General features: G+C 58.9%; 2 protein-coding genes across 2 annotated transcripts; both read left to right on the top strand.

Moving 5' to 3' along the window:
- Positions 1-694: 694 nt before the first annotated feature.
- LOC122164989 (acrosin) lies at positions 695-2254 on the top strand. The gene is made up of 5 exons (XM_042827510.1): positions 695-789; positions 863-1060; positions 1211-1476; positions 1667-1821; positions 1907-2254. The coding sequence occupies exons 1-5, from the start codon at positions 695-697 to the stop codon at positions 2252-2254; spliced, it is 1062 nt and encodes a 353-aa protein (XP_042683444.1).
- A 2026-nt stretch (positions 2255-4280) lies between these two features.
- On the top strand, positions 4281-9097 carry ARSA (arylsulfatase A). Its single transcript, XM_042827509.1, has 8 exons — positions 4281-4442; positions 5372-5612; positions 6012-6230; positions 6695-6864; positions 7262-7386; positions 7562-7689; positions 8018-8120; positions 8229-9097. Exons 1-8 carry the CDS (start codon positions 4327-4329, stop codon positions 8528-8530), a joined length of 1404 nt encoding a protein of 467 aa, XP_042683443.1. The 5' UTR covers positions 4281-4326; the 3' UTR covers positions 8531-9097.
- Positions 9098-9346: the final 249 nt, after the last annotated feature.

Here is a 9346-nt window from a genome sequence, read left to right as displayed (position 1 = left end):
AGACAGGAGGGGAGTCAACTCCTGGAAAGGGGAGATGGCAGCAGGACGAGGGGAAATGGTTTGGAGTTGAGGGAGGGCAGCTGGAGGTTGGATGTCAGGGGGAAGTTGTGTGCTGTGAGAGCGGGGAGGGGCTGGAACAGCTGCCCAGAGAGGCTGTGATGCCCCGTCCATCCCTGGAGGTGTTGGAGGCCAGGTTGGATGGGGCCCTGGGCAGCCTGGGCTGCTGTGAAACAGGGAGGTTGGTGGCCCTGCGTGTGGCTGCAGGGCTGCAGCTTCGTGAGCCTTGAGGTCCCTTCCAACGTGGGCCATTCTGTGATTCTGTGTCCAACTGCAGCTGTGTGAGGTGCACATCCACAATGTGTGCACGGAGTTGAGGAGCACTCCCAACCCCTGCCTGCATGCACAGCCGCTGTGGGCACACTCAGAGCACAGACAGGCACAGTGACACAGCCGTGCACCCCACAACAGACACTTGGGGACTTGGTTTGCTCATCACTGCTCATCTGACCGTGTTCCTCCAGCTGTGTGTAGGGTTCTTCCCCCACTCCCCCCCATACCCCCCCACCAGTAGCTGCTGCCCGCACCCCCCCGCGCAGCCCCACGCGGTGGCACAGCCCTCGGAACCGACGGTTCTGTGACATCAGCGCCGCGGACAACGGGCAGCGCTGCGTCGTTGGCGGTGAAGCCTGACGCGATGGGCTGCCGTGAGACGTCGGGAGCGATGCTGCTGCTCCTGCTGCTCCTCGTGGCCGCCTGCCGGCCGGCGCACAGCTTCTCCGGCAGCTGCGAGTGAGTGGCCGGCGGCGCCCCGTGGGGAGGGACGGCGGTTCAGATGCAAAACCTGACGTGTTTCTCCTTGCAGCACCTGCGGGCTCCGGCCCGTGGCTTATCATTATAACAATATGCGGGTTGTGGGAGGCACGGAAGCCCTGCATGGATCGTGGCCGTGGATCGTCAGCATCCAGAACCCCCGGTTTGCAGGCACTGGTCACATGTGTGGTGGATCCCTCATCACCCCACAGTGGGTGCTCTCGGCAGCGCACTGCTTCGGCCGCCCCAAGTAAGGGTTGTCCCCTTCCCTGCCTTACAGCCAGCGTGGCACCGCAGGTCCCACGGCCCCAAGGCACCCCAGCCACTTCACAGCCCCTGTAGCACTGCCCTCCTCTCTCCCCCACGGCTCTGCTCCTCCTCACCTCCCTCTCCATCTCAGCTACATCCTGGAGTCGCGCGTGGTGATCGGCGCCAACGATTTGACTCACCTGGGCCAGGAGGTGGAGGTGCACACCATCAGGAGGGCGATACTTCACGAATACTTTAACAACAAGACAATGATCAACGACATTGCGCTGCTCGAGTTGGATCGACCCGTCCACTGCAGCTACTACATCCAGCTGGCCTGCGTGCCCGACCCCTCGCTGCGAGTGTCAGAGCTCACAGACTGCTACGTCAGTGGCTGGGGACACATGGGGATGAGATGTGAGTACACAGAATGCACGGGTGTCCCGGATTAAAGCTTAAAGTGAAACCCAGGGTGACGCCGTGGGGCTGCATCCATAGAGAGGGATGGGGCCTACCCGTTTGGAAACACAAAGCCAAGACTTCGGGAAGGGGTTCGCCCACAAACAGGCAGGGAGCTGACGGTGCCAATTGTGCTCTGTGCTCACAGCTGCAGCACCCACCCAAACCGCTGAGGTCCTGCAGGAGGCCAAGGTCCACCTCCTCGACCTCAACCTCTGCAACAGCAGCCACTGGTACGCCGGGGTGCTCCATACCCACAATCTGTGTGCTGGTTACCCGCAGGGCGGCATCGACACCTGCCAGGTAGGAGCTGCACACCAGCACACAGCCGTGCTCTGCCTGCAAACCACCCCCCAGTAACACTTTGGGCTTCTCTCCCCCACTGCAGGGCGACAGCGGCGGCCCTCTGATGTGCAGAGACAACCATGCTGACTATTTCTGGCTGGTTGGTGTGACCAGCTGGGGGAAAGGCTGCGGCAGAGCGTTTCGCCCTGGAATCTACACCTCCACTCAGCACTTTTACAACTGGATCCTGCTACAGATGAGAGCAGCAGCCCACCCGACGTCGCGGACATGGAGTCATTTCATGACCACCTCAGCCTATTATCACGGGACAAATGCAGTGCCAACACAACCGAGCGTGTCAGACGCCTGTCCATATCCAGTCCAAAAGCTTAGGGAATTCTTTACTGGAGTGCAGAACCTCCTGCAGACCCTTTGGGGAAACAAGGCTTAATTGGCTGCATGACCCACAGCAGGCTGCCAAGCACCACGATCCTTTTCTTTGGGATAATGCCCAACGGCACCCCAAGTGCCAAAGCCCTGCTCTGTCCCATCCATCCCCCTCTGACTGCACACAAACACTGGTTTACTTGCTTGGATAAATAAAGCTTATTTCCACATCTACCCGTGTCTCTGCTCAGTTCAATCTCCTGTGCCAGGAAAAGGCTTCCATACCCAGCGCTGCAAAGCAAAGCTGCGTGCAGACTGCAGGCCACAAAAAGGGGGAGAGTGGTCCATGAGGGCTGAAATGGTGCCTGCTCAGGGAGGAGGGAGCTGGGTGTGCATCATACAGCACTCCCAGTGACTGGAGAAGCAGCAAAGGACAAGGTTGTTGTGCTTTCTGTACCACGAGGGTGCTGTCAAGGTGCTGCTTTTTGTTCACTGGTTTTGCCATTCACGACCATGGGGTTCATGTGTGTGGTTTCGAGTATGGCCTGACTCCCTGGCACACGCAGTGTCTGGCACATGGGAAGAGGAGCTGCCACATCCACTGGACTGAAATGAAAGCAACATTCCGGGAAGCAGAGTCCTCCCAAGTCAGCTCCAGCTGTTATGAAAGGAGAAAGAAACTCTGTGGGAGGAAACTGGGGTGGATGCTGTGAGCTCAGCGCGTGCACACAGAGCACGTGCACACACTGTACTCACACAGCACATGTGTGCAAGCACGCAGTGTGGAGACACCTGGTGTGCACACAGAAGAGCTGCAATGCACACCTAGCTGCACATACTGTGAAACACACATCTTGGAACAGAATACAGCGCTCACAGCGTTATCCTCAGCACAGAGTGCACATATGCACACACAGTGCATGCACAGCCAGTCTGCACACCCAGCGTGCACCCAAAGTGGTGCATGCAGACATGCAACGTTCCGTGGGGCTGCACTCCAATACCAGGTGAGGGAAACACGCCTGTGATCCACTTCCATGGTCGCAGCTCCCACCAGAGCCTGCCAAAGTGGGATCCCACAGCACTGCAGCTGTCATTTGGGCCTCCCCTTTCAGACCTGTCCATGTGGACACGTCCTGTCCCTACTCTGCTGGTGCAGCACTGTGCCCTGCTTGGCTCCATACAACAGCACACCAGGGCTCACTCCTCCTTCCCTGCTCCACGCGGGGTCCCTGAAACTCTGTCCCCATATTGTGCCCTCCCAGAGTCCCAGCTGTTCATCCTGGCTGCCATCCCCTGCTGTGGCCAGGCACTGTGGCCCAGCACTTCGATGCCCTGGGATCCAAGTAGGCTACATGAATTATGCAGTTTTGCCTCCCGCTGCAGCATCAACCCCTCGCTCTGCCTCAATAATTGATGGCGGTGAGCACAGCAGCAGCAGCAGCTCCAGCAGCCCCCGGTGCCAGGGGCCTTTAGAAAGCACAGGATGAGGCACACAGAAAGGCGTGGAGCAAATCCAAAACACGGTGCATCCACATGGGAGCTTGCAGACCAGAACCTCGGCTGCTTTTAGCCCTGCTTTGTCCTTGGGCTGGAAGTCCCCACCTCTGCCTGCTGCAGGTTTAACCCCGGCCCACCAGCAGCATCTCTGTGCTCGCACACCACCTCTGCTCTGCATTTAACCTCATCCTGGAGACACAAAATGATGGTCGTGGGGACACCGGACCCTCAATCCTTTAATGCCCGCCATGTGAGCTGTCTGCACTTCTCAGAGGCGGGCACAGCCGTATTCCCAGGTGCGGAACTCCCACCACAGAAGTGCTGCTGTTCGCATTGGTTCTTCCACGTTCTGACCGCAGCACCCCGACCCCCAGGATGCGCTTCCCCCCCTACGGGGGCCGGGGCTGAAGGTGCGGGAGGCCACCGCATGGTGGCGCTATTCCTCGGCGGACCGCGCCTCACGGCGCGCCCTGCGGCGGGGCAGGGTCACGTGACTCGGCCGTGTCACGTGACGGTCAGGTGACCGCCGGATCATCATGGCGGAGCGGTGCCCCGTTCCGCTGCGGGCGGTGTTGCTGCTGTGGGCGCTGCGGGGCGCGGCCGGCGGCCTGCCCAACTTCGTGCTGCTGCTGGCGGATGATTTGGGCTTCGGAGACCTGGGGAGTTACGGGCACCCCTCCTCCGCCACGCCCCACCTGGACCGGATGGCGGCCCGAGGGCTGCGCTTCACCGATTTCTACAGCAGCTCTGCGGTGTGCAGCCCCTCCCGGTGCGGTCCGCGGTGGGGGAGAGCTGCGGCTCGGCTGCGCTCTGAGCGCGGCCCTGGGGACAGCGGTGGAGGGATGGCAGCGGGAACAGGGAGTGAGGGAGCCGCGCTGTGGGCTGCTGGGTGCAGAACTCCGGAGCTGTGGGGCTGGAAAGGACCGCCGGAGTCCCCCCATCCAGCCCCCCAGCAGCTGCTCACAGAGCGTCCAGTTTGGTTTGGATCCCTGCAGAGGGGATCCCCCAACTCTGTGGGCAGCGGTGCCGGGGCTCTGCCACCCCCTCAGCATAAAGTTCTCCCTCACAGTCACACGGAGCTCTCCGGGCTCCATTCTGTGTCCTTGTCCTGTCATTGGGCACCACTGAATAGAGCTCAGCCCCATCTCTCTGCTGGCTGCCCATCAGACATCCATCAGCACTGCACAGATCCTGCCTCGGTGTTCCATTCCCCAGGTGCGCAGCCCAGGGGCGCTCAGCCTGTCTCCACCAGGAAGTGCTCCAGGCCCTTCCCCCCATCTCTGCATCCTCTCTGGGGCTCTCCAGTTCCAGGCAGAATGGGAACTGCTAGAGAGAGCCCCACACTGAGAGCCCCACACTGATCTCAGTGCTCCAGCTGTGCCCCCTCAGGGCACAGAGGAGGGGAGGAGCACCTCCCTGCCCTGCTGGCAGCACTCTGTGCAGCACACCTCAGGCTCCCATTGACCTTCTGGGCCACCAGGGCACGCTGCTGTCTCGTGGTCACCTTATGGTCTAGCAGTGGCTAGCTATTGGCCACCAGGACCCTTACATCCTTGTCTGCAGAGCTTCTTTCCCATAGCTCCTGTTGCTACTTGCAGTTATTCCTCCCCAGCTGCACAGTTAAGGCAGTTAACACCTGGCTGGTGCAGCACCGTGTGAATTCTGTCCTTCCCCCCTGCAGGGCCGCCCTGCTGACCGGCCGCTTCCAGATGCGCTCTGGGATTTACCCTGGTGTGTTTTACCCTGACTCCCGGGGAGGCCTTCCCCTGTCTGAGGTCACCATTGCAGAGGTGCTGAAGGCTAAAGGTTATGCCACGGCCATAATTGGCAAATGGCACCTCGGCCTGGGCGCTCGTGGCTCCTTCCTGCCCACCCACCAGGGCTTTGACCACTTCCTGGGGGTGCCGTACTCCCACGACCAGGTGAGGAGGAGGGAAGGTGGGGGAGTGCCCCAGAGTGGGGGGCTGTGCAGGTGTGGGTGGCTGCAGGCCGGAGGAGAAAATGGGGGCTGGTGGGAAAAGTGCCTTTCCAAGGTGCTCATGCAATAAGAGTGGTTTGCAGGACGTGGGCAGCGGTTGTTTGTGGGGACGTGCACCCCTCGGTGGGTTGCAGGAGGGGAAGTCAGCTTCTGGGTTGCAAAGAAACATCTGAACTGCTGTTAGGAGAAAGCATAGCATGGTTCTGGGGTGGGCATAAACCCCCCCGGGTTTCTAGGAGGGACTCCTGTAGGACCTGGGGGTGAGCTGCTGTGAGTCTCCTGCCCCCCCTCAACTCACTGTCCTGCAACACAGCTGGAAGACCGTGTTGTGTGCTCTCTCCAGGGCCCCTGTCAGAATCTCACCTGCTTCCCACCCGACATCAAGTGTTTTGGGACCTGTGACCAGGGCCTCGTGCCCGTCCCACTGCTCTGGAACCAAAGCATCGTGCAGCAGCCGGTCTCCTTCCCTGATCTGGTGCCTCTCTACAACAAATTTGCACGGGACTTCATTGCCGACTGCGCCCGGCGAGGTGTGCCCTTCCTGCTCTACTATGCCTCCCATGTAAGAGAGAGGGGATTTCTCTGGGTCTGAGGGTGGGGGGAAGCCTTTGTCCTGCTGGAGATTGCAGAAAGCACCTCAGGTCCTGCAGCCATTGGAGCGTGCTGGGCAGTCAATACTTGGATGAAGGATGGGAGAACTCCCTGCCCCGACGTGACTTGGGGTTGGTGTTCCCACACCTAGGGTTTGTGGCAGCACCGTTAGGGTTCTTATTCTTGAGTGGCTTCTTTCTGGCCATTTCCACAGGCCAGCAGCCCACCTGGGGCTTTACCACTCACCGAGTCTCCATGTTCTGCATGGAGCCCAGCCTTTTTGTGTCATTCTGGGAGGTGTTTCTGGAAGCATTGCTGTGGGCATGGTCACACATCTCCATGCCCTCGCCGGGGTTCTCACTCTCCCCAGGTGAGCTGAGAACCAAATGCAACTCTAGGACTTTGCAAAGCATCTCTCTCTGCCTTTTTTTGCAGCATACCCACTATCCCCAGTTTGCAAGCCAGCACTATGCAGGGCAGTCAGAGCGTGGGCCGTTTGGTGATGCGCTTTCGGAGTTTGACGGCTCAGTGGGGCAGCTGCTGCAGGCACTGCAGGAGAATGGCCTGGAGAACACAACCTTTGTGTTTTTCACCTCTGACAACGGGTGAGTGAGCTCAGCTGGGCGGCTTCTCCTGCTCATAAGGTCGTATGGCTGTGGTGTGGGGGAAGTGGGGCAAGGAGTCGGTTGGCTGGGGCACAAGAGATGTGGTGCAGCAGTGCCAGGTGAGATCGCAGTGACCTGAAGGTGGGTGCTGTTAAGGAGAGCATCTGTTGCATGATCTCCTCCTTGCTCCAGTCAATCAGCTGTTCCCCTCGTGGGCAAAGTGCCCACTGGCTCTGGGGTAGCACTGTGCAGGCTAAAGATCCACGAGTTCCCTTTGTGTATGGGGTGGTTTGGGTCTCTGGTGCTACTCACTGTCTTTTTCCATGTCCCCTGTGGGAGTCGGGGAAGGGGTTATGCAGACTTGTGGAGCTGATGGGAGGTGGTTCTTCTCTCACAGCCCTTCCACCATGCGGATGGCACGCGGAGGCAGCTCTGGCCTTCTGAAATGTGGGAAGGGCACAACGTATGAAGGTGGCATGAGGGAACCAGCAGTGGCCTATTGGCCAGGCCGTATCGCTCCAGGTGAGACTCAGCACTGCTTATGCCTTTTGTGTGCTGGCACAAGGCAAGGCAGGGGTGTGGTGGTGACTCTGTAGCCCTGAGATGATCAGAGAGAGGGAGGTGGTGAGGGTGGCAGGTATGGAAGTGGGGTTGGACTCTTGAACCTTTCTTTGTATCTTGCTGTGTTGGGTGGCAGGAGTGACTCATGAGCTGGCAAGCACCTTGGACATCCTGCCAACACTGACTGCCCTGGCTGGAGCAGCTCTTCCCAACGCTTCCCTGGATGGTTATGACCTGAGTCCACTGCTGTTTGGGTCAGGGAAGGTGAGTCCTGCAGGTCAAAGCTGGCGTGGTACATGGAGGCTGGTCATTAGCCCCAGCTAGGGGCAGAGCTACGACCTGGGATCTGTTATGGGGTCTGGGCCATGCAGTGGGCTTACTGGCCTTCCCCAGTCTGCTCTGAGGCCCAGGAGCTTTGAGTGGGGAACAAGCACGATGTTCCTGCTCATTTGCTTCCCCTTTTTCTAGCCGTATTCTGGCCGTAGTATCAGGGCTCTTTTCTGAGTCCCTGGAGTCTCTGCCTTGTCCTGTCCCAGGCTCTTTTCCAGCCTCATGGCCACACAGGTGAGCTCAGCTCTGCTCCTCTCCACAGAGTCCCCGTCAGACCATGTTCTTCTACCCTCCATCCCCTGATCCACTGCATGGCCCCTTTGCTGTCCGGCTCGGGAAGTACAAGGCCCACTACTTCACACAAGGTTGGTGCCACCTCCTCTCTGCTCAGGGAGCTCTGTGAAGTCCTGCCTGGTTCTGCTATCCTGAGCTCAGAGTAGCAGCTGAGCTGCTCTTGGACATTTCTTTTGCAGGTTCCTTTCACAGCGACACAACCCCAGACCAGGCCTGCCACGGGCTGACCCCGCTGACCCATCATGAGCCCCCGCTGCTCTTTGACCTGGAGTCAGACCCTGCTGAGAACTACAATTTGGTGCAGAGCGCTGCAGGGCCAGAAGTTTGGCAAATCCTGAAGGACATCAAACTGCAGAAGACACTTTTTGAGCAACGCATGGAGTTTGGGGAAAGCCAGATGAAGAAGGGTGGGGATCCTGCCCTGGAACCCTGCTGCAAGCCAGACTGCACTCCCAAGCCCTCCTGCTGCTGCTGCTCATAGCCTTTTGCTGCTCCACCCTCCTCTGCTGATCCTAAACCCACCAGACCCCCCTGATTAACCACATGTAGCCTCAGTGCTACCCCAGAGCTTCAGCTCAGTGATGCTGCTGACTGAGGGAGTGCTGCCCGGTGAGCTGAGGGTTGGGCAGGCCACCAGCCCTGCTGGCTGTGCAGGTCGTTGTTGGACCTCCAAGCTGTGATCTGTTAACAGAAATTCTGAGGGACCAGGAGCCAGAATCATCAGCAGAGCCAGCACAGCCCCTTTCAAACCACAGTTAAGGTGAAGCACAGGTATGCCCTGGTGTCTGGAGATCCCAGCTCGGCAGGAGGCGTGCTGTGCAACCCTTGTGAGAGCAGTGTGAGCTGCAGCAGAGTCACTTTGCAGGGGATGAGAACAAAGCAAAGAGCAGGATGGGCTGGATGGTCCTGACAGCTTCAGGGATGGAGCTTCGTACAGCTAGTGCAGAGAGGACATGCCAATCAATCATAGGATTGCTCAGGTTGGAAAAGACCTTAAAGATCATCAAGTCCAACCCCAACCCAACCATCCCACCCCAACTCTAACAGCCCTCTGCTAAATCGTGTCCTTGAGCACCACATCCAGATGGTTTTTAAACACATCCAAGGATGGTGGCTCAACCACCTCCCTGGCAGCCCATCCCACTGCTTAACAGCTCTTTCTGTACAGAAGTTTTTCCTGAGATCCAACCTAAACCCCCCCTGGCACAACTTGAAGCCATTTCCCCTCATCCTGTCACCACTTCCCTGTCCTTCTAAATAAGGTGGAGATGTGGCTGGCCTGATCTTTCTGTAAGGT

The sequence above is a fragment of the Centrocercus urophasianus genome, unplaced genomic scaffold, assembly GCF_019232065.1.
Source record: "Centrocercus urophasianus isolate 14NV4802_14NV808 unplaced genomic scaffold, USGS_Curo_1.0 seq_283, whole genome shotgun sequence".
Taxonomy (NCBI): domain Eukaryota; kingdom Metazoa; phylum Chordata; class Aves; order Galliformes; family Phasianidae; genus Centrocercus; species Centrocercus urophasianus.
The sequence above is the reverse complement of the archived record's forward strand: the minus strand, read 5'-3'. Positions and strand labels throughout refer to the sequence as shown.

Coding starts and splice junctions, on each gene's coding strand:
- LOC122164989 (XM_042827510.1), top strand. CDS start 695: ATGGGCTGCCGTGAGACGTCGGGAGCGATGCTGCTGCTCCTGCTGCTC. Junction 1,477..1,666: donor GGGACACATGGGGATGAGAT/GTGAGTACACAG, acceptor CTGTGCTCACAG/CTGCAGCACCCACCCAAACC. Junction 1,822..1,906: donor GCGGCATCGACACCTGCCAG/GTAGGAGCTGCA, acceptor CCCCCACTGCAG/GGCGACAGCGGCGGCCCTCT.
- ARSA (XM_042827509.1), top strand. CDS start 4,327: ATGATTTGGGCTTCGGAGACCTGGGGAGTTACGGGCACCCCTCCTCCG. Junction 6,231..6,694: donor TGCTCTACTATGCCTCCCAT/GTAAGAGAGAGG, acceptor CTTTTTTTGCAG/CATACCCACTATCCCCAGTT. Junction 6,865..7,261: donor TTTTTCACCTCTGACAACGG/GTGAGTGAGCTC, acceptor CTTCTCTCACAG/CCCTTCCACCATGCGGATGG.